The sequence below is a fragment of the Tachyglossus aculeatus genome, chromosome X4 (genome assembly GCF_015852505.1).
Source record: "Tachyglossus aculeatus isolate mTacAcu1 chromosome X4, mTacAcu1.pri, whole genome shotgun sequence".
Classification (NCBI taxonomy): domain Eukaryota; kingdom Metazoa; phylum Chordata; class Mammalia; order Monotremata; family Tachyglossidae; genus Tachyglossus; species Tachyglossus aculeatus.
The window spans coordinates 25667435-25692151 of NC_052098.1; the positions used below are offsets into that span (position 1 = coordinate 25667435).

The 24717-nt window shown below is 42.3% G+C and overlaps 1 protein-coding gene across 1 annotated transcript; it reads right to left on the minus strand.

Moving 5' to 3' along the window:
* Nucleotides 1-152: 152 nt before the first annotated feature.
* On the minus strand, nucleotides 153-23693 carry LOC119947867 (FRAS1-related extracellular matrix protein 1-like). The gene is made up of 9 exons (XM_038769521.1): nucleotides 23460-23693; nucleotides 11543-11637; nucleotides 9128-9426; nucleotides 7720-7916; nucleotides 6413-6736; nucleotides 5856-5964; nucleotides 3048-3179; nucleotides 797-1141; nucleotides 153-334 (listed from the first exon to the last, which is right to left on the minus strand). The coding sequence occupies exons 1-9, from the start codon at nucleotides 23691-23693 to the stop codon at nucleotides 153-155; spliced, it is 1917 nt and encodes a 638-aa protein (XP_038625449.1).
* Nucleotides 23694-24717: the final 1024 nt, after the last annotated feature.

The following is a 24717-nucleotide window of genomic DNA, read 5'->3' on the forward strand; positions in this document are numbered from 1 at the left end:
GACTAGCAATAGTTACGTAAACCTTTGTACCAATCTGCACCTATAAATTCCTACACACCACCAAAGATTTTTAAAGTGTCACTGAGGTCTGCTACCTAGGCAGTACATTATCTAATGATGCACAAATAGATAAGGAGCTAGTAAAGAAAATTTCAAAGGCCCAGCATGGCCTGACTGCAATTAGAGTGTGGTGACAACAGGGCAGCGTGCTCCATACCAAGTGGAAGGTCTATAAAGCTTATCAGGGTAGCAAACCTTCTTTCCATATGTCCATGAGCCCTGGATCTAGCCCAGAAGACGCATCTAGCTTCCTGAGCAGTTTTACCAACATCATCTGCTAACCAAACCAAATATCAAATGGCAGGATGAGATTATTCAATAAATACGATTGATGATGATGATGATTATCAACAATAAGGTCTTGGAACTGGGAAACCACTGCAGCAGACAGACCAACTTCAAGCAGAGATTTCAAGAAAATGGGGCTGCCAAGAAGGCTCAAAAGCAGAAACAGAACAAACCAATCAGCGCAATTAAGGCCTATTTTTACATTCAAACAATGTGGCAGAGTGTGTTGGTTAGACATCAGTCTTGTCACATGAGTAGTTAGGATCCCACTGAGAGGGAAGGAAGGCATAAGGTCAGTAATGTCCTATGAAGACTTAGGTGACTTGAGAACTGATTGATTGTGAAGCCTATTCCTGGAAGCTTACATTCAGATGAGGGAAGATATATCTAAAAGAAAACTAGAGAAAGGGGGAAATTTCCAGCTCGCTTAAGAGACCCCCAAACTTACCAATAAAGCCTGGTCCTGGCTTCTTCACGATCTCTCCTGCTCGGGAAGGCTTGGTGATATTGAAGAAAATATAGTCATCACTGGAGTCCACGTCAGAAGCCTGCAGCATGGATTCTTGTATTGGGATGGTCTGTCCCTCGTGCAGTTCAATGACCATGTTGGTGATGAGGAAAGGGGGGCTGTCATCCTTCGGCAGGATGTTGATGGGAAACTTATGGCGAATGCTGTGGTGACCATCAGAAATCCTGAAGACTACGAAATCCTTTGTGGAGTCACTGTCATCATGATGATAGCGAACCACCCCGGCCTGAATGTCAGCCACGGTGAAAATGAATCCTTTCCCTCCTGACAGAAACAGTAGAGATGGGCTCTGTCAAAGATGGGCATAGAGAGTCAACCGGCAACCCCTACAGAACTGCACTTGGAGGATCACGAAAGAGAGTCAGCCAAATAAAGCTGCTCTCACCCTTGGAAACTAGGGAAGCTGTAACTTGACAACTCATTTCCCTGTGTTTGAAATCTCAAAAATTTTTCCTTTCTTGAGCCTGTCTCCCTTTACTACCTGTAATTATATTACAGGATACAGGACAGGAAACTGCCTAACAACTTTGCACCTTACTCAGAGGAGGCATTGTAGGCTGGGAATGAGTATGTTGTGAGTCTATTTTTTTCTCTGTCAGTGTCTTTTTATGGGGATCATCATCATCACCATCAATCATATTTATTGAGCGCTTACTATGTGCAGAGCACTGTACTAAGAGCTTGGGAAGTACAAATTGGCAACATATAGAGACAGTCCCTACCCAACAGTGGGCTCACAGTCTAAAAGGGGAAGTCTAAAAGGGGGGGACAATTATAATCAGTCCCTATCTAGAGACAGGATTATTAGGAACCTTGGGGCTCCTCAAAAGAAGGCATTCAATAATCTTAAGGGATTACTGACAATGAACTAAATGCTTCCCTCTTGAGCCAGGCTGGCACCAAGCTTTGGGAATGAATTGCTGCTGTGGAGTTAGAGGATCTGTGACTGGCAGAACTACAGGCCCTCTTGGAGCTTCAACCTCCTCTCTTGAGGTGCAAACACTCTGCCTGTACCTCCCAGTTCCTCCTAGGCTCCTAATGGCCAGACCCAACTCTTCCAAAGCCTAAAGAATTTTGGGAAATATAGGCCCTCAATATCGAAGGAAGTGGGGTTTTAAGAAAGTTGAAGGTTACTGGAGTAGACTTCGCATTCCTTTATTCCCCTGTGTTCATGTTCCAACTCCCATAAGGGCTTGAATATTCAGTAGTAATAATAGTATTTAATAAATGTTTACTGCGTGCAGAGCACTGTACTAAGCACTGAGAAAGAATACACAGATGGGAATTTAGCCATGGTCCTGTCTCTCTGGGGACTTGCAATCTAATAACAATTAATAATAATTATGGTATTTATTAAGCACTTACTATGTGCCAGGCACTGTACTAAGCGCTGGGGTGGATACATGAAAATCAGGTTGGACACAGTCCCTGTCTCACACGGGGCTGACAGTCACAATCTCCATTTTCTGGGTGAGGTAACTGAGGCACAGAGAAGTGAAGTGACTTGCCCAAGGTCACACATCAGAGATGTGGCAGAGTCAGCATTAGAACCCATGACCTTTTGAGTCCCTAGCCCATGCTAGATCCATTATGCCATGTTGCTTCTCCTTTATCTAAGAATCTAATTTATCTAAGAATAAAAAGATTGGGAGGGGACTGGTGACACACACAGGTGGAGAGATGAAACATTGAATGAAAAATCGGTAACATGAAACAAAGATTGGGAGGGTACAGCATGTGAGCAGTATAGCCTTAGAGTCAAGGGACCTGGGCTCTAATCTCAACCACTTGCCTGTGTGATCTTGGACAAGTCACTCAACTTCTCTGTGCCTCAATTTCCTCTTCTGCAAAATGGGGATTCTCTTTCCCACTTAAACTGTGCACTCCATGTGAAACAGGGATGACCTGGTTCCCTAGCCCAGGGCTTAGGACATGCTTGGCACATAGTAAATGCTTAACAGATACCACCGAAATCATTATTAATGCACAATGAAGCTCTGACACCACCACAAAATAGCAAAAAATCTTCAGTGATTCATAAAGCATTTTAATTCAGAACAAATGCCTCATCAATCAATCATATTTACTGAGTGCTTACAGTGTGCAGAGCACTGTACTGAGTGCTTGAGAGAGTATTCTACCAGTTAGCAAACAGAGAATGACTGTTTACCTCTGACAGTGAGTCGTCCATGCTGTAAGCCATCTACTGTGACCAAACGGACGGTGCTGATGTCATCATTATCTACTATCTGAAGCTGCTCCCAAGTGATGGGCCGAGACTGTCCTTCCAGAAGATTCAGACCTGCCAAAGACAAAAAAGGAGAGTCAGTCCCCCGGAACATGTTTTTCTTAGTGAGAAGTTAACCAAGACTGTGATCCTTGCATTCTAGAAGGCCTGATTGTTCCATCCATTTTAAGAGATAGTTAGAAGAAAATATAAATAAAATGACACCCAAAGAACTATCTAAATAGTTCTTTAAAAGCATTTAATGTCCACCAAATGTTAATTCCAGGAATATTAACTCTACTCTCCACAAAGGAAGCACTCCATAAATACCATTGATTGATTTAACCACTAGTCCAATAACATTACTAAAATCTTTCCTTCACAGGAATCATCATCATCATCATCAATTGTATTTATTGAGCGCTTACTATGTGCAGAGCACTGTACTAAGCGCTTGGGAAGTACAAATTGGCAACATATAGAGACAGTCCCTACCCAACAGTGGGCTCACAGTCTAAAAGAAATTGTCCCTCCAACATAAGGATTATAGGTAGACCTGCCCTTCATTTCTGAAGATGATGGCAATGAGAACTATTTTGGCAAGTGCAGCTGAAAATACTAATGAGCCACCAACAAGTCATTTCCTCACAATCACTTATTTTGACAGAAAGGCTGTAATTTATTTATATTAATGTCTCTCTCCCCCTCTAGACTGTAAGCTCAATGTGAACAGGGAATGTGTCTGTTATATTGTTATATTTTATTTACTCTCCCAAGTGCTTAGTACAGTGCTCTGCACACAGTAAGCACTCAATAATGATAATATTAATAATAGTGTTGGTATTTGTTAAGCACTTACTATGTGCCAAGCACTGTTCTAAGCACTGGGGTAAATGCAAGATAATCAGGTTGTCCCATGTGGGGCCCACAGTCTTCATCCCCATTTTACAGATGAGGTAACTGAGGCCCAGAGAAGTTAAGTGACTTGCCCAAGGACACACAGCTGACAAGTGGTGGAGCCGGGATTAGAACCCATGACCTCTGTGTCCCAAGAGCGTGTTCTTTCCACTAAGCCACACTGCTTCAATAAATATGATTGATTGCTGGATTGATTGGGAGCTGAAAACCAATACCTCGCTCATGGATGGTCAGTCACCTGCTGACTGGATTGCTAGAAAATGAGAAGGCGGGGGGAAAATGGGATTTGAGAACAAGAAGCTCCTTGGGTTTCTGTGGCTCGAAGGATCCTCACTGGTCCTATCTATCGATCTTCCTCCCTTCATCCCTTCCCTCTTCCTCTCTTTCTCATTTTGTTTCCATGATGACAGATCCAGTTGGCAACCCTCCTCCTCTTTTGCTGTGCTTGTGCAATTGCTCTTGGAAGGACTTGCTCAATCAATCGATTAATAGTATTTATTGAGTGCTTACTGTGTGTAGAGCTTGCAGTCTAGAGGGATAAACAGACATTAATTTAAATAAATTATATATACATAAGTGCTGTGGTGCTGAGGGAGGGGTGAATAAAGGGTTCAAATCCAAGTGGTAGTGTGGCGCTGAAGGGAATGGGAGAAGAGGAAATGAGGCCTTAGTCAGGGAAGGCCTCTTGGGGGAGATCAATAAGGCTTTGAAGTTCGGGAGAATGATCATCTGTCGGATATAAAGAGGGCGGGCGTTCCACGCCAGAGGCAGGATGTGGGCGAGAGGTTGGCAGTGAGATAGACAAGATCAAAGTATAGTGAGTAGGTTGGCATTAGAGGAGCAAAGTGTGCGGGCTGGGTTATAGTAGGAAAAACAGTTCCTCCTGTTGAGATAGCCATTTCTTGTATTTTTCATTCTATGTTCTTTTTCTGCAACCATGACTGAGATCCTACACTATGAGAACAGGGCAATTCATGAAAAACGTTTAGGGAGCTGGTGAGAACCTATAGTATTTTCTGCACCCAGACCCTTGTTATGCTCCCTTGCTCTGTTCAATGTAGTCCAAATACAATTCCCCTTTCTTTTAACTATGGTAAACTATCCCAAAAGAAGGATTTTAACTCATCTAAAGATGTGTAGTTGAGTTTCTGGGACACCAACATCTTACATTCCTAAACTATCAAAAATGCTTTCAATCGGGACAGTTTACATAACTGAAGTCCATGTTTTCCTGTTCTATTAGGAATTGCAATTTCACAGGATCATGTCATTTTCCAATTGTGCACATTTACTTTTGTTACAAAGTCTCCTTTGCCACAGCTTCATCTCAGCTTTGCTATTACTACCTTTTAAAAGCTACCAACCCAGAGTATTTTCTTGCCACTGAAATAATCGTCATCAAATTACAAAGGCTTAGCATTCAGAGGCAGGTGACCATCTGTTTTCCATCTTCTCTAAGAACAGAATAAAAGATAATGGACTTAATGTGCGACATTAGGTTTTAGGTTTGACATAAGGAAAACATTCCTGAAGTGAAGGTTGGAATGAGTTTCTTACGATCTTTCAAAGCCATCTAGGTACTCAGCCATCTGGGCTGGTTTAGGCGTGGTCCCACAAGAGGACAGAGGGAAGGATTTAATGACTTCATCGGGTCTTTCTCAGCCCTAGGAACTCAGGAACCCCAGTGGTCTCAAGCAGAGCCTCTCCCAATGGTGTTTTATTTGAAGGTTAACTCTAAAGCATATAAGGTGCTATAAGCATTTAAGATTTCTATTTCGTTCAATGTCAGTAGTTTAATTTGTCAGTGGACCAAAATTAAACCCAATGCCTCACCCATGTTCCAAGAGACTCTTGGGGCATTTGTATCTGCTTTTCGTATGGAGATATGGACAGTAATTGGTGAGCTCCTTTCAAAAAAGAAGTCATGAACCTCAAACTCCACCTGTTAAATAAACAGACATGTGTTGGCAAGATACAGACAGGAAGGGCACATTCGGTGCTGGATACAATTAAGTACGGATAATTTCCAAATACACCACTCTTCTGGTTAGTTTGTGCTAGACTTGGGTCTCTAGGTTGGAGGGTAGTTAAAGAAATATGTGTGTGCATGTGTCTGCGTGTGTAAGTAAATATAATGTTACAGAGTTGTCTATCTGTACAACAGAATTCTTATGATCATTCTATGAACCCAGATGCAACTAAGCAATGAAGGCAACATATAAAAGTGATAAATACCAAAGCAATAAAGGTATTGCTCAACATCTGGAAACGATTTAAGTGTTGGACTGCCTGAGAGTAGAGGGATGAACTAGATAACCTCTTAAGGCCCGTACAGCACCAGAATTTTAAAACGCTAAACAGACACAAGATTTATTCCTTCCCTTTATTACCTCAAAATGCCTCCTCTCCGTATGGCTGCTGTTTGGGGGCTGATAAGCAATCTGCATCTCATTTAGGTCTTCCCAAGTGAAGGAGGAGATGGGTTTAGTGTGGTCAGACAGATGAGTTATGTAGCCCTGGAGAGGGGGTGCGGTTATGTTGAACACCAGCAAGGATTTGGGTGTCTCGTCATCTTCACAGTCCACAGTCGAGGTTGACAAGGAGCTCAAGATGAACTGGTCCACCTCCAGAATATACAAAGGTGTGAATGCGGCTCTGGGGATCTGGTTTGGAATGGCACCCTTGATGTGAATAGGCAACCATGCATTTTCAGACTGGAAAAAGAGAGGCAAAGTGTGAGGGGAATAAAAGTGAGTACTTGTTAAGTGCTTGCTATGTGCTAAGTGCTGGGATAGAGACAAGTTAATCAGACTGGACACAGTCCCTGTCCCACATGGGGCTCACAGTCTAAGTAGGAGGGAGATCAGATATTGAATCCCCCATTTTACAGAAGAGGAAACAGAGAAGTTAAGTGACTGTCCAAGATAACATAAAAGGCAAGTGGCAAGTAAAAATGAGGAGTCTGGAGATCTAAATTCTAGTCTTAATTTGGTCCTTGGCTCAAATTGCAAAATAGGGTAAATGTAAAAGAGGGTGCTGACAGATTGATGCTAAAGAGGCAGAAATGATGTCTGGAGGAAAATGTACTGAGGAGGAGTAATTCTGAACACATGATTGTTTTAAAGTTTACAAAGATACTAACTCTATCTTTGAGTTTTTCCTTGATACATTTATCCATTCAACCAGGAATTTTTAATAGTATTTATTAAGTGCTTACTATGTGCCAGGCACTGTACTAAGCACTGGGGCACATAGCTAATCAGGTTGGACATGCCCCACAAGGGGCTCACACTCTTAATTCCCATTTTACAGATGAGGTAACTGAGGCACAGAGAAGTGCAGTGACTTGTCCCAAAGTCACACAGCGGACAAGTGGTGGAGCTGGGATTAGAACTCATGTCCTTCTGACTCCTAGGCAAGTGCTCTATCCACTAGACCATGATGCTTCTCAAATCTGTTGGGGTTCCCTGGGTGGAAGTGGGCAACTGGCTCCAAAGCAAATATGACTTTTATGAGGTGAAGAAATCCATTTCATTAGACCTCCAATGCCCACCCCCATAATCAGGTGCCATGAACAGTTTCCTGGCTGTTTCAAGGAGATGCTCAAGGAGGGCTGCTAAGAGGGCTGATTTGAGTAGTAAATACAACTATGAATTGATTGGAAAATGTATGAAAACCAAGGACCCCTGAATCTTACCTTGTATATGGTTTTACTCCTTCTATCGATAAGGTCCAGTCTGATAGAGATGTAATCAACATTGGGTGAAGGAGGAGCCAGGTGCTGATATCTCAACTCCATGAGTAGGAACTCTTCACAACTCACTTGGAGATTTTCAATTTTCTTCAACCCTGTAGTACAGCTCCCACTTGAGCAATTGGGATCAATTCTGTGTTCTGGAATGTAAATATTTTTTTGAACACATATTTGACCCCAAAAGCGCACTCCAACCCCCTCCCCACCCAACACATAGATTTTTTCAAGAAAACAAAGGGGTTGCCAAGGAGCCTAGGGGAATCTGTGCTGGTAGACCCATTTAAGATCCCGTGAGAATCCCACTTGAACCCTGGCTAATCCATATCAGTCTCCACATCAAACACTGTCTTTAATTCTGAGGTTCACTTTGTGTCCCAAGTTAACTGCCATAATGGAAGATGAGTGCAAACAATCTCACCTCCGCATCATCGCCAAGATCTGCCCTTTCCTCTCCATCCAAACCGCTACCTTGCTGGTTCAATCTCTCATCTTATCCCGACTGGATTACTGCATCAGCCTCCTCTCTGATCTCCCATCCTCCTGTCTCTCCCCACTTCAATCCATACTTCACGCTGCTGCCCGGATCATCTTTGTGCAGAAACACTCTGGGCATTACTCCCCTCCTCAAAAATCTCGAGTGGCTGCCAGTCAACCTACTCATCAAGCAAAAACTCCTCACTCTCTGCTTTACAGCTCTCCATCACCTCGCCCCCTCCTACCTCACCTCCCTTCTCTCCTTCTACAGCCCAGCCTGCACCCTCCGCTCCTCTGATGCTAACCTCCTCACTGTACCTCGTTCTCACCTGTCCCGCTGTCGACCCCCCAGCCCATGTCCTCCCCCTGGCCTGGAATGCCCTCCCTCCACACATCCGCCAAGCTAGCTCTCTTCCTCCCTTCAAAGCCCTACTGAGAGTTCACCTCCTCCAGGAGGCCTTCCCAGACTGAGCCCCCTTTATCCTCTCCTCCTCCCCATCCCCCCCGCCCTACCTCCTTCCCCTCCCCAGTGCACGTGTATATATGTCTGTACAGATTTATTACTCTATTTTACTTGTACAGATTTACTATTCTATTTATTTTGTTAATGATGTGCTTCTAGCTTTATTTCTATTTATTCTGATGACTTGATACCTGTCCACATGATTTGTTTTGTTGTCTGTCTCCCCCCTCTAGACTGTGAGTCCGTTGTTGGGTAGGGACCATCTCTATATGTTGCCAACTTGTACTTCCCAAGCACTCAGTACAGTGCTTTGCACACAGTAAGAGCTCAATAAATACGATTCAATGAATGAATCTTTGTAGGTTTCCTAGAAGGTGTCTGGAGATGGATGAAGGTAATTAAGACAGGCCTTACGGGATCCACGGAAAAAACCACGAGGCTGATCACCCCGAGGTTCCTCTTGAGGCTCCATGATGACAACGTGCCCATGAGCTGGTAAGTGAGTTTCAAGAGGCTCTAGTTTGATGGTGCACTCCAGACCGATTTTCCTTTCATACTCAAAACTAAGTACATTCTTATCGATCGCTCCAGACAGGCCTTTGAACTTAGGGACCTCCAGAGTCCTGGCACTCATCCGAATGATGTGGCAGTCAGGTTCCAGAAGCTGAATCCGAAGTATGAAGGTCTCTATGAAAGTTTCTGTTTCTGTAAATCTATGAGGAAGGATGAAATGGAGGAGGATAGCATATGGGTGGTCAGAATAACGCCAAGCCATGGCTAACTAAAACCCCTCAGCCAAATAACCACCTCATCTGTCAGGTTGCTGTCAGGGCTAGAAGAAGGATCTACAACAGGAGTTATTCAATTGACCTACAGTGAGTCAATAAATGTGGTGCCAAGGAACAATCAGGGAATCTGTGTGGCTTAGTGGAAAGAGCATGAGTCTGGGAGTCGGAGGACCTTGGTTTTAACCCCAGCTATACCACATGTCTACTGTGTGACTTTGGGCAAATCACTTAAATTCTCTCTACCTCAGTTTTCTCATCTGTAAAATGGGGATTCAATACCCGTTTTCCCTTCCTTTTAGACTGGGAGACCGGGACTGGGTCTGACCTGATGATCTTATATCTACCCCAGTGCTTAGTATGGTTCTTGGCACATAGTAAGTGCTTAATACCACACATAATAATAAATTATCCACAGCCCAACCCTGCTCCATATGCCACATTGAGAAGGCAGTCATCACCCCACCCTTTCTACCTCCCACCTCCTTGACAAGAAAACACGGAATGACATTACTGAGTCAGGGCTCTCCACAATAGACTGTAAGCTCGTTGTGGATAGGGAATGTGTCAACTAACTCTATTGAACTGTCCTGACTCAAGCACTTAGTACAGTGCTCTACACACAGTAAGCTCTCCATTGATGATGAGTCAGTAGTCTATAACAATCGCACTAACAGATGTTTGGAGGAGTCATGTGATAGCTGCCCTTTTTGACATCCAACCACATGGTTAGGAATACTCCATTTACCATCCTTAAACTTTCCCTCTAGCTACCTATTCTGGACTTCTCACTCAATAATTTTTCCAAAGCGTTCTTGAACCATTTAAGGTTTTCTCTCTATACAACTTCCTGGGTAATGAATTTCATATGTGTGAAAAAGGTTTTCTTTTTAATTGTTTTCAGTCTACCCCCTTAAATCTTCAGTGGTCCACCATGGTGCTGGGATTGTGGGATTTGGTGAGTGAAAATCTGGGTTCACCTGGTTTACACTCTTTAAGATTTTGTAAACTTCATTCATGACTCTTCCCAGCCTTCACCTTTCCTATCTGAAAAGACTTAATCTTTGCAATCTAGTCTCTTACGGAAGTTTACCTATTTCCCTGATACTGTTGGCTGCTTTACTCTTCAACTTCTCCCACTCTATGATTTACTTAATATGTAGTCACCAGAATTCCCACTAGCATTCCAGATGTGGGGTACTGTGATTTTAAAATGGGGCAGTTTGATGCTTTTTGCTTTGTTCTCCACATCCTGCCTGAGGGTACCCAGCATTTTCCAAGCCTGGTTGGCTGACTAGGTACACTGGACCAATGTTTTGAGGGTTAAAACCACAATAATGCCAAGATCTTTTTACTGCGTTATCACTGAGCCTTCCTTCGCATAGCCCAGGAAGAGCTCAAAAGTAAGTGTTAGGAAGGATCAGATTATGTTGGCAGCCCTCTGGACTCAGAGACTTTGTAATGGTTTTGATGAGCTGCACATCCAAATTCTTCCAGCTGCAGTTCTTAACAGAATCACTTGACAGAGCACCATTACTGTGTGCTGAATGGGATCCTTCTGTTGCTGACACTCTCAACACATGGGGGGCTGTCATTTACCCTGTGGGTAAGGGAAATTCAGGGTGGGAAAATTGAGCTCCTGATTCATTCTGGATGGAAGGTCATGCACTCCAGTTCCCTACTATATGAGAGGAACTGCAAAATCTGAGGTTTAATCATAAAGCTTTCCATTCTCTCTTCAGTTCAGCATTTTTTAAACATATCATTGATGTTTTCTCAACATTGAATATTCAGCTGCCTCACATAAATGAGGACAAATACATTTCTTTCCTTTATAATTCTGAACTCCAAACAGGCACAAAACCCTATAATAATTTTGAAAACCCTTGCTGATCTTCAGTCTCAGAGAATGGTCTTCCCTAGGGGTTTTGCCTGCTTTCAATATCACTTCCTGCCTCCTCACTCACATATTCAGACCTTCCTAAATAAGGCAAGTGCTCTGTGAAAACACCTATAAGGATGGCCAAGACTTCAGGTTTCTTACCTATATAGCCTAATTTTAACTGTATCTTCATCTAAGATGGGGCATCCATTATGAGTGTACTTCACTTCATTAGGGAGGAAGTGGCAGTCAAATACCTAAAAAAAAAGAGCATTGGAATATTAGCACAAAAATATACCTATTTATTTGCATAATTGACTTGACCACACATATCCCCCCCACCGTTTTTTGAGGAGGAAATAAAAGATCATTTTTTTTAGCAGCAATAGTTGGCATATCCAGATAATTATATCCATTGTAAGTGAGTACACCCCCCTCTCAGGGTTGCACTTGGAGAGTTTCCAGTACTTCACCAGTCTCAGCTACGGGAGGGAGAGTCAATCGGAGGCCTACCCATTCCATTCCTAGTTTGGGCAGCAGCTAGCAAGTAGAAGGCAATCTGCTACAACTCAAAACTCACCCATGATGGACAGTAGTGGCATGGAAGAGAGTCAAGGGCAGAGACTCGAGTTTACTGCATGGAAGGTGGCAATGGTAAACCATTTTCATATGTTTACCAAGAAAACTCTATGAATACACTACCAGAACAATTGCAGATGGAGAGCGGGGCATTCTGGGAGAGATGTGTCCGTGGTGTTGCTACGGGTCAGAAATGACTCGATAGCATAAGACAAGTGAATAAATCAACGTACAAATGTCTGATGATGAGAATAAATACATTCATATGATGGATGGCATTATATGACTAGGCTTGCAGTGGTAGGAGCTAATCAGTGAAGGCTTGTTGGAGGTGGTGGGATTTTCTGAGCACCCCTGGTGGTTCAGGAACCCCTTCTTGATAATAATAACAATAATAATAATACTAATCATGGTACTTGTTAAGCTCTTACTTTGTGCCAGGCACTGTACTAAACGCTAGGGTAGATACAAGCAAATCAGGTTGGACAGAGTCCCTGTCTCACATGGGGCTCACAGTCTCAATCCTCCTTTTACAGATGAGGTAAATGAGGCCAAAAGAAGTGAAATGACTTGCCCAAGATCACACAGGTGGTGGAGTTGGGATTAGAACCCACGACCTTCTGACTCCCAGGCCTGTACTCTATTCACTACGTTTATCTTGGTCTCTTGCATTTATGAATTTATTCATTTATGCCCAACCTCAGCACTTGTGTATTTATGCATATTTGCCTGAGTATTCAATTTTATTTATTCTGATTCCACTGCTTGTGAACATTTCTGTCTTTTACATTAGGGTGTGTATTCCTTGTGGGCAGGGGATGTCTCCTGTGCTTTTGTTGTACTTTCCAAACATCTAATACAGTACGCTGTTCATAGTAGGAGCTCAATAAATACCATTACTACTACTACTACTGCTACTACTAATATTTTACTAGTACTACTAGGCCTAGAGAAACATATTTTCAGACTGCTGCTACTAAATCTTAAAAGAATGTCTAAATAATGTTTTATCAGCCCATAACAGACAGTACTGATGGTGAGACCTGGAAGAAAAAATGGAATTGGATTGACTGTCTCTATATGTTGCCAACTTGTACTTCCCAAGTGCTTAGTACAGTGCTCTGCACACAGTAAATGCTCAATAAATACGATTGATTGATTGATTGATATACTCTGCTATTTCCCCTACCTGTAATTTATTTTAATGTCTGCCTTCCCCATTAGACTATAAGCTCCTTGAGGACAGGGATCATGTCTGCCAACTCTATTGTATCATACTCTCCCAAGTGCTTAGTACTCTAAGAGTACTCTAAGTACTTAGTACTCTAAGAGTACTCTACAGTACTCTACACACAGTAAGTGCTCAGTCAATACCACTGATCGATTAATTGCTTTCTGTGCCCAGTTAAAAAATGGTACCTGAAATGCTATAAAAAAATGCTCATATTCAGGGAAAAAATGTGCAGGGAAAAGGGAGGAGGTGCTGGGAGAGAGTTATACCCTTACCCCCAAATTGACCCATTCTCTTGAACACGAACATCTCCTCCGCTTCCTGGAATGAGCTGGGGGCTCTCATGCTGGGGGAGGAGGAGGTACATTTTGGTTTCACAGATACCAGATGCCCCTTCTCTGACCCAAAAGTTACAGACATATGCTCCAATAAGTATGTTATGTCAGTCACCTAATGCAATGCAGTGAGAGCACAGGAATCTATTTGTGGAAGTCTGTAGAACCTACAGCACTTCTCAGTGGAGGGTATGGGGGAGAATACCTGATCCCCCCCTCCAACTCCAAAGCCTTTGGGTTCCCCTTCCAAGCCCCTATAAACAAGTGTGCTAATTCTGAACCTAGTACTGAATGGCAAGAGCCAAAGCGGAGGGGGATTGGGCATTCAGAATGAAAATACAGGGCATAAAGGCATCTGGTATTGTATCAGCACTAGGTAGGGACCAGGCCTGCCACTACCTGGACAGTCCAGTAGAAAGCAGGACAAATTTCCTATTTGGAAAAATAGGACAAACCCTATTTCCCAAGCCTTTAAAACTGACATAACAGGTTACATCTCATTCAAGGAGCTAATGATCAATCAATCAATCAATCAATGGTATTTACTGAGGACTTACTGTGTGCGAGCTCAGTACTAAGCACTTGGGAGAGTGCAATACAACAGATTTGTTGGACATGATTTCTGCCCTCAAGGAACTTGCATTCTAGTCGGGGAGGCTGCTTGGACCTTACTGGTTCAGTGCTTTCACCAAGACCCAGGCTGGGGACATCTAAGAAAACTTTGAGCCCCATGTGTGACAAGGACTGTGTCCGACCTGATTACCTTGTATCTACCCCAGTGCTTCGAACAGTGCTTGACACAGAGTAAGAGCTTAGCAAATATAATAATGATAACAATGACCTCAGAAACTCAAAATGGAGCCATCAGGGAATAGGGTAAAAATGGTAGGAAAGGAAAACAGAAAAATAAAGAGGTACAGAGAAAGAAAAGACAGGCATAGAGAGGAACAGAAAGAGAAGACAAAAGTAGGGAGCACCTATCCACACACACACCAAACCACCACTGCCACTATCTCCACTGCCATGGCCAATTTTTCATTGCCCTTTAGGCTACTTCTGCTTGACCACTAACCATTTCCCTCTTAATGAGAAATGGTTAGTCAATGGTTGGAGAAGCAGTGTTGCCTAGTGGATAGAGCACAGGCCTGGGAGTCGAAGGACCTGGATTCTAATCCCGGCTCCACCACTTGTCTACTGTCTGACCTTGGGCAAGTCACTTAATTTATCTGTGCCTCAGTCACCTCATCTGTAAAACGGGGATTAAAACCGTGCACCCCATGTGGGACAGGGACTGTATCCAACCTGATTACCTTGTATCTACCCCAGCACTTAGAACAATGCCTGGCACATAGTAAGCACTTAATAAATACCATAAAAAAAATTTAAAAAATTCAATAAACTGAGATACCAAATTCCCTCAGGAGGGCTTCCTGGGAGGTTTTGGGACCAGGTATAAAATTTGAAGGAGAAAAACCTAGCCTGAGATTTCAGTTCATTTAGTAATTAAAGGGTTTGGTAATTAAAAGAAGAATGGGTATTTTGTCCCAGTTTTACAGATGAGGCAACTGAGGCCCACTGAAGTTAATTGGCTTGCTCAGGGTCAAACAGCAGGCAAATGGCAGTCAGTATTAGAACCCAGGTCCTCTGACTAACAAGCCAATCCTCTTTCCACTAGGACATGCTGTTTAGGAAAAGATCTCAGGGTAATCCATTTTTGCTTCTAATTTGCTGTAATCAGAGGTAAGATTTTGAGTTTGAAAGCCAAGACTTAGAGCCTCAAACTTTTGTAAGCACCATAGTCCACCCACAGGATGAATTCATTACTAAGACAATGATTTTCTTTTCTCAAAGACATCATTGGTTCCTCTTTCTAATTGACAAGAAGGGAGATAAGCAAAAGACCTTTCTCCATATCACCTAAAGATACTGATTATAACATAAACTCAATCTGCTTTGTTCAATGAAACATCTGTTTTATGTTTCCTAATATGTTTTCCTTTTATAAGAGGCGACAACCGTAATTGTCTATAAATTTACTAACTAAAACAAAGCCGAGCTAAATCATTTTCTAATTACCATCTAGGTTTGTTTTTTTTCCACTTCAACTGCTTTTCAATTACAATTTATAATTAAATTGTCACACATTCTTAACACATTACTCACTTTAAAGACAGTAAACCAGTTCAAACTAGAGACTTCTCACTGCTACACTTCCTGTTCAAAAGAGCACACTCAGCAATAAATCAAGTGTGCTGCCCATCTAGGAAATTTTTCACTTTTGACCACGCATGATGGACGAAAAGCAATTTTTTCATTATGAAAAGAAATGGGGAGTGACAATCTGAGCCTGCATGGGACAAACCTAACATTAGGTTGATAAAATGTTGCACAATATCTATTTTTCTCCATTGCCCTAACAAAATCTGTCCTGTTAGTTGCTGACAACAGGGAGATTTACTTCCAGTTGCTCCTGTTTGTGTTCTGCCTCTGTGATTCTATATATATGTGGTATTTGTTAAACATTTTGATATGCCAAGCACTATAATGCCAAGCACTATAGTAAACGCTGGGATAGATGCAACACTGGGGTAGACGCACGCCAATCAGGTCCCCCAAAGTAGGAGGGAGAGCAGGTATTGAATCCCCCATTTCGCAGGTGAGGGAACTGAAACTCCGAGAAGTTAAGTGAGTTGTCCAAGGTCACACAGCAGGTAAGTGGCAGAGCCGGAATTAGAACCCAGGGTCTCTCAATCCCAAGCCCATGCTTTTTCCACTAAAAAAAACCACGGTATTCTTTTAAGCTCTTACTATATGCCAAGCACTGTTCTAAGCGCTGCAGTAGTTACAAGGTAATCAAGGTAAGTTGTTCCACTTGCAGCTCACAGTCTTAATCCCCATTTTACAGATGAGGTAACTGAGGCACAGAGAAGTTAAGTGACTTGCCCAAGGTCACACAGCAGACGGGTGGCAGAGCAGGGATTAGAACCCATGTTCTCTGACTCCCAACCCTGTGCTGTTTCCACTAAGCCATACTGCTTCTGGCTTCCTCTCCTCCTCCCTTTATCTCCCCCTTCCAATGCCCAACCCAGATATCTTCATCCCTTACCTTCTTCCTCTGCCAATCTTACCCATGATTGGACCACTGAGTCTACCCTCTGGGATCCCTGCTCCTCTCCCACTTGGAGCTCCAGAAAATCTGCTTACTTTATCTTCACCCTATTTCCTGCCAACCTGGAGCCATGAGCTGAAGCCAGTGTAAGGACTAAGGGCCACAGGGGTCCAGGGAAAGGAACTGGGCCCAGAACAGCCACTGAGTTGTGAAAGGGACAGAACTATGCCTGGGTGCTCCTCTGGAGTCAGAGCCTAATGGTGAGGAGTCAAGGCCTCCTTCAGACACCCACAGACCAGGATCTCAGCCAGGTTCTTCATCCTATGTGGCATTGACCCTGGGGACCTGGCTCTCCCCTTCCCAGATGGTGTAGACCCTGATGCCATTCCGTAGTCTCGGGGCTATGAAACAATATTCTTTCAAGAGGGTCTCTCACAATTATTCTCGCCCAGGTTTGGCGGAAGCTTGAGATGGCCCCACTCTAAGAACTGCCACAGTGGCACAGGGTGGGGAAACAGGGCCGGTGGCTGGAAAAACCCTCAGTTGCCATCTATCAATCAGGTGAACATGCGAACATCAGGGTTCTTGAGGTACATCTCCGAGGAGGAACTAGAAGCATGTGGCTATGGCAGTAAATTAGCAGGATCCTGTTATTCATTCATTCATTCAGTCGTATTTATGAGTGCTTACTGTGTGCAGAGCACTGTACTAAGCACTTGGGAAGTACAAGTTGGCAACATATAGAGACGGTCCCTACCCAACAGCGGGCTTACAGTCTAGAAGGGGGAGACAGAGAACAAAACAAAACATATTAACAAAATAAAATAGAATAAATATGTACAAGTAAAATAAATAAATGGAGTAATAAATATGTACAAACATATACATATAAACAGGTGCTGTGGGGAGGGGAAGGAGGTAAGGTGGGGGGATGGGGAAGGGCAGGAGGGGGAGAGGAAGGAGGTGGCTCAGTCTGTTAGACCTGCTCCATTAAGATTCAGGTCAAAAAAGGAATTGTTCAGTAAAGATTAATTTTAAAAGAAGACTGATCCCATGGAGAGGCGCAGAATTCACTCAATTAATGTATCAAGAGAGGTAATCTTAATAGAACACATACTTGGTGGGAATGAGCCTAAATCCATTTTCAAATCTCTGTCCAGAGAATGCACTTGCTGGTCCTCAGATCAACTTTGATATTTAAACAAAACCAAAAAATTGGACAGCTGCTAAAACATTTTCTGCTCAAGCCACTTTAAATAGTTCATTAAACTGAAGGGTATTACTTATACAATTTCATTTTCCTAGAAAGCTGGCGTACACAAGCTTCAAGATGAATTTATTATAATATTATATTAAAGAATACCCCATCTCTTTTGCACTCAGCCTCAAGATTTGGTAAATAATCCAACCCCTGTGGTAGATGAGGCAATTTTGATTAGCCAGTACTAATTCCAATTCATACTCTTCCTGTGGTTCAAAAGTGTTTTCTAGTGGAAAGAACACAGGCCTGGGTGTCAGAGGACCTGGGTTCTAATCCAGCTCTGCCTCCTGCATGCTGTGTGACCTTGGGGAAGTCACAACTTATCTGTGCCTCAACTGCCTCATCTGTAAATTCGAGATTAAACTCCTCTTTTCCCTACTATATAGATTATGAGTCCCATGTGGGACAAGGACTAAAGCTGACATGATTCTCTACCTCAGTGCTTAGTGCAGTGCTTTAGCACATAGTAAGCATTTTTAAAATGTTATTATTATTATTATCATTATTACTACTACTACTACTATTACTTTAGGTGTCTGTGGCCAGGATCAGAAGCAGCAGAACCAAATATCAAGAAAAGTCTATTGGTAATTTTGGAAAGAGAGTTAAAGGTTTGTTTGAAAAAAAAAAAAAAAGATTGCCCAGTTCTGCAAATTCCAGACCTTCACAAGAATCCTAAATCCAAAGGGCTCACCCATGATTGAACAGGATTTTACAGGTTCCCAATCCCTAACCTTCACCAATTTTTCTTTAGGAGGTTTCAGATAAAAATTCTCATTTCTTTCCAAGAAAACAAACTGAAAATTCAAATTCAAAATACGGATGTGGGTGAGGAAGAGGGTGAGATGCTGGAAGTTGACAGGTTTGACTGGTTATGTTGGGAAGGCATTAGAGGCCAGGATGGCAGGAAAAAATCTATTCAATCAATGGTATTTACTGAGCACTTACTGTGTGCAGAGCACTGTTCTAAGCACTTGGGAGAGTACAATATAACAGAGTCAGACATGTTCCCTGCCAACAGTGAGCTTACAGTCTAGAGGACTCTATTTCTTCCAAGAAGGGTGCTTATTGAATCTAGAATTCTAAGATGTGTGAGGTAGCACTATCTAGAATTTGAGTGGGTATCTTTTGATTCCCCCTGGAACAACCATGAGAGTGCAAGAATTTCATAAAAAATGAGAGCACGACAACCAAACAGCTGTGGAAGAGACTCTGGGAAGGCTGAATAAACACAAACAGAATCCCAGAAAAGCAAATACAAAGTAAGGCATAACTAGGGCCAAAACCCCATCCAAGGAATTGCAGAACAATTTGCCATACAGTTAATCTACAATCCACAAGCATGCACAATCCATAATCCAGTTTATATTTTTCCATCTGGAGGTTCTGACTTCATTTTAACAAATACCACATTCATTATTTTATATAGTCTTTAATATTGTAGATAGCATTTAGAACCTGCAAAACATTAGATAGATAGATAGATAGATAGATAGATAGATATTGATATATATATATATATATCTAGATATATATTGATATATATTTATCAATAGATATCTGTTGAGGATATGGACATAGAGAGGTTCAGTTCAGATCATTATCTGTATCCCAAAAGACCTAAAATTGACCAAAATCTAACTCCATATATTGCTTTGTCTCAAGGATTGCAGATCTTTGGATAGCCTGCCATTATAAAACTACTTATGATGGCAGCAAAAAGTTTCCATGTCTGTATTAAGGATATAGAATCATGGAACAGAAGTGGGCCTTAAGAATCACAACCTTAACTGAGTATGGTGGTGTTGTCAATAGAGATGGGAAAGTCGGGAAGAAGAGAGGGTTTGGGTGGCAAGATGAGGAATTCTGATTTGGACATGTTAAGTTCCCTCCCAAACCCTCATCTTCCTCCAACTTTCCCATCACTGTTGACAACACCACCATCCTCCCTGTCTCACAAGCCCTCAACTTTGGCATTATCCTTGACTCTTCTCTCTCCTTCAACCTGCATAATCAACCAGTCAATCCATCAGTGGTATTTTTGAGGCTTACTGTATACAGAGCTCTTGGGAGAGTACATTGCAACTGAGTCAGTAGACACATTCTCTCCTCATGAGCTTAGTGAGTCTAGGCTGCATGCTTAGTCACCAAATTTTGTTTGTTCTATCTTCACAACATCTCCAGAATTTGCCCCTCCTTCTCCAACTAAACTGCCACTACACAGGTTCAAGCAATTGCATCTGCCTCCTTGCTGACCTCCCTGCCTCCAGCCTCTTCCCTCTCCAGTCCATACTTGATTCTGCTGCTCAAATCATTTTCCAAAATCACTGATCTGCACGCTCCCCAACTCATCCTTTAAACTAATATAAATCCACCCTTCCTTCATTCTGCAATGCCTCATTGCTTCGACTTGTTCTGTCATCAGTTACTCGTTCGCTTCGATCTTTTATTCTGACTCCAGTAAATATTGAGACCAGCAATTCTTTCTCTGCTTAATACAATCAAAACCAAGCAAATTGAAGGCACCCACAACCAAGCAGAGCCAACAGGACAGAGGTACAGATTGGGTATTTTCCTAACTGTTTATTTATATTAATGTCTGTCTTCCCCACAAGATTGTAAGCTCTTTCTGGTCAGGGAACATGTCTACCAATTCTGCTATACTGAACTCTCCCAAGCACTTAGTACAGTACTCTGCACCTACTAAATACCATTGATGATGATGATGATGGACCAGATTTATCGATTCTGACTGATTTCATTCGAAATGTCGGATACTCTCCTAGGGTTATTTGTTTGGGAAAAATATTTTAAATGCCAGTCTGGTACTAAAACATTATTGAGAGAGGAGAATGTGAGAGATGGGTACTATACTTTGCATTAATTAGTTCTTTATTAGAAAACAGTGTCCAATTTAACATGGAGCCACCAGAAAGTGGATAATTCCAGAAAAAAAAGCTGTTCTGAAGGAATGGAAAAAATATCCTATGGGGAAAATTATACCAAATTGGTATTGTTAGTCCAGTGAAAAGAAGGCTAAGGGTGGCAATACTGTCTTTAGGAATATGAAGAGTTTTTAATTTGAATATTAACCATTTGTGCTCCCAGGAAAGAGATTGAAATTTTAGCAAGAAAGTTGGTTATAGAGCAGTAAAGTGGAGTAGTGCAGATGGGGTAGCCCATAGCAAGTGCAGGGGGACAAGAGGTACTTTCTGAAAAGAGCTTCCTTGACCTCCACCCATGCCCTATCTCCTGCACCAAAATATACCTCCTCCATACACTTCAGACCTCAACTTCTCCAACCTGGAAGTTCTTACACTAGCACTTATACTCTAGCAGGGGAGACAGCAAAAAATAGTTACAACTAGAGCAAACAAAATAAATAATTCAATGTAAAACTGAAAAAACATATAGGCCCAATCCAAGGATGAGTGTAAATTAAATTTTATTTGGTTGGCCTGCCAATGTGGATGAAATCAATCAATCAATCAGTAAGTGGCATTTCTTGAACCCTTAATTCATTCATTCATTCAATCATATTTATTGAGCACTTACTGTGTGCAGAGCACTGTACTAAGCACTTGGGAAGTACAAGTCGGCAACATATAGAGACGGTCCCTACCCAACAACGGGCTCACAGTCTAGAAGGGGGAGACAGACAACAAAACATGTAGACAGGTGTCAAAATCATCAGAACAAATAGAATCAAAGCTATGTGCACATCATTAACAAAATAAATAGTAAATATGTACAAGTAAAATAGAGTAATAAATCTGTACAAATATATATACAGGTGCTGTTGGGAGGGGAAGGAGGTAGGGCGGGGGGGATGGGGAGTAGGAGAGGAAAAAGGGGTCTCAGTCTGGAAAGGCCTCCTGGAGGAGGTGAGCTCTAAGTAGGGCTTTGAAGGGAGGAAGAGAGCTAGCTTGGTGGATGTGTGGAGGGAGGGCATTCCAGGCCAGGGGAAGGATGTGGGCCGGGGGTCGAAGGCAGGGCAGGCGAGAACGAGGTACAATGAGGAGGTAAGTGGCAGAGGAGCAGAGGTAGAGCATTAGAGGTAATGTGGGCAGAACACGTTTCTGTGTAAATTACTGAATTTGCACAATTTATGGGGCTGAATTTACCTCAGCCCCATACACACTGTGGGGCTGAGGTCGGGGTGACTATCAAGTGCTTAAAGAATACAGATCCAAGTGCAAAGGCATTGCAGAAGGGAGAGGGAATAGGGGAAAAGAGGGTTTAATCAGGGAAGGCTTCTTGGAAGAGATGTGTTCAACTGAATAATACTCAATCACCCATTTCATTTGGACTATAAACATCTGGCCTATGACTCATTCTATGAAATTGGACTGAAAATATCATGTGATCTAGATCTCAAGCAATTTGGGCTACTTGAATACAGTCAGGATGGAAATACACACAAGGATATTCTCTCCTGTGGTGATTTTGATGGTTTCAAAATGAAGATAGAATTTAAAAAGTGAAGTGGGTGACTAAGTTTGAGAAGAAAATTTGAACTGATTCTTATTTTTTCTGAGCAAACATTCCATTGATTCCCACCACCTAACTCCCTTATGGCATACGTCTACTCTAGCCAGGCTGTTAGGCAGAAATAATGCTCACAAGAGCAACAAAGAGGTACATTTCATGACAGGGCAAAGTGTAGCTATGGGCCTTGTTTTACAAATCAAATAGACTGTCCCCATTTGAGAGTGAAATTATATTGTTTTTTATAGATCTGAATGCATCCTTGAAGCTCTGGTGGGCAGTTCTGAAAAGGACAGTATTCATCAGAACAATGAGCAGCAGAAAACAAACGTGGGAAATAGCTTTAGAGGCTTCTTAGTAGAAATGCTAAACAGGCCTTCCATAGCATTACCATCTGTTTGCATTTACTACACTCACACCAAAAATACTGTGTGAGTGGGGCTACTTTGGGTAATTGAAAAGGAAAAAGTTTCCCACATAGTGATGGCATGACTAACATATGGATGCTTTACCCAGCTTCAGAATATCTTATCCTTGGGTTGTTTGTTACCCTTATTCTATGTCCACAAACAGCTAGAGGCATTTTTCTCCCTAGAAAAAAACAGGGCAGCATTTTCTATGGTTTTCTGGTTTGGCACAGTATATCAGCCTGAAAACCTAGATACCGCTCTACTCCATCTTCTTCCACACGTGTTATTTTAGTCAGGAGTAAACACCGTTGGTTCCAAGGTTAAGATTTGCCAGCCAGGCATTTGAGAAGAAAAGTTGTACTTCAAACAGAAAAGCTGTGTAAGACTAGGTGAGCTAATTTAAGTTTCCCTTACCTTTCCAGTTCTGACCCTCGATATGATTCTAAAACAGCATACATTGATCTATTTGTACTTCCCAGCGCTTAATACAGTGCTCTGCACACAGTAAGTGCTCAATAAATATGAATGAATGATTAAATGATCGATTTTTTAATACATATATGTGTCACACACACACACCCACACACACACACACTCTCAGGGCTGGAGGAAGGTGGAGGATGGGAGAAGGAGAATACAATACAGAAAATTTCCAATGGGACCTACCTGCGGAGTGAGTTTTCCGACTCTCTGAGTTATTGGCTCATCCATCACCACTTCCACTTTGCAGGCATCTTTCTCTTTGGGAATGGAAAATTGCAGGTCTTCTCTTGACAGGAAAGCAGAATGTCCCTTCATCACACTCATCCCACGATTGATATTGATAAAGGAAGAATCGATGAGGCAGCTCCAGCTCAGCAGCAGCAGAGGAAACAGCTCACCTCGCCCAAGAGGAGTCATGCTATCAGGAAAAATAGTTCCTTTCCACCAGTAAAACTCCCTAAACAATAGCGGTCTTTTCTTCCTTCAGAAGTGTCAACACGTAGTCCAGAGGCATGCCTTGGGGTGCGTTGATAGTAAGAGGTGCTCTTTTTATTGAAATTTGGACAAGGAGGTCTTTCAAGTAATCCTGGGGCTTTTAATAAAACTCGCTGATCAATTCTGACAACGCCAGAAAGATTAATGTGCCTTCAGAATGCTTTCAGTTTTCTAATCCTGCAAATGGGAGAAGGGGTAGGAGGGAAAGGGAGAGAGATTCAAAAGTATTGGGTGGCTAGAAACAAAGATTGGTACAGACAAAGGAATCTTTCAACCAGCCTATAATTTCAGGTAAATTAAAAACAAATAAACTAACTTGACCCGGGGGCACATCTGAAAGCTGGTGAAGCCAATTCATTATGTGGCTTGTATCTATGGCTTCCTGCCTCCCTCAGTAACACTCTTTAGCAGGATTGCGTGGTCCCAAAGGAGTTTCTATTGCTGGTTTTAAGATGAATAGATATATACTGATTCCCTCTGTGGCCTGAGGCAAGAAACTGCACGGTTAGTTTCACTGTCCTCATTTAAAATTCGAATTACTATTCAGTTGCTCCACAGAGGCAGGAGAAAATTAGTTTGCATTTGTATAAGCCTACAATAGAATATATCCTTTGGGTTGTAATTGTGCACCCAAGCCAACAGGGCAGTCAATGTAAATGCAAACATACAATATGGATGCCAGGGTCGTCGACAGCCAAGTAAATGTGATGTAATTACTGCTATATCCTGGTTAGCGCTCTTAATTGGTTCCATTCATTCATCAATCAATCAATCGTATTTATTGAGGGCTTACTGCGTGCAGAGCACTTGTACTAAGCGCTTGGGAAGTACAAGTTGGCAACCATGAACACAGAGCGTTAGGCAGAAGAGCACTAAGTGAAGTTTACTTTCCCACAAGCCTATTAATGCAGTCTCAAAATTTAAAAAATGTGACACAAGCAATAGA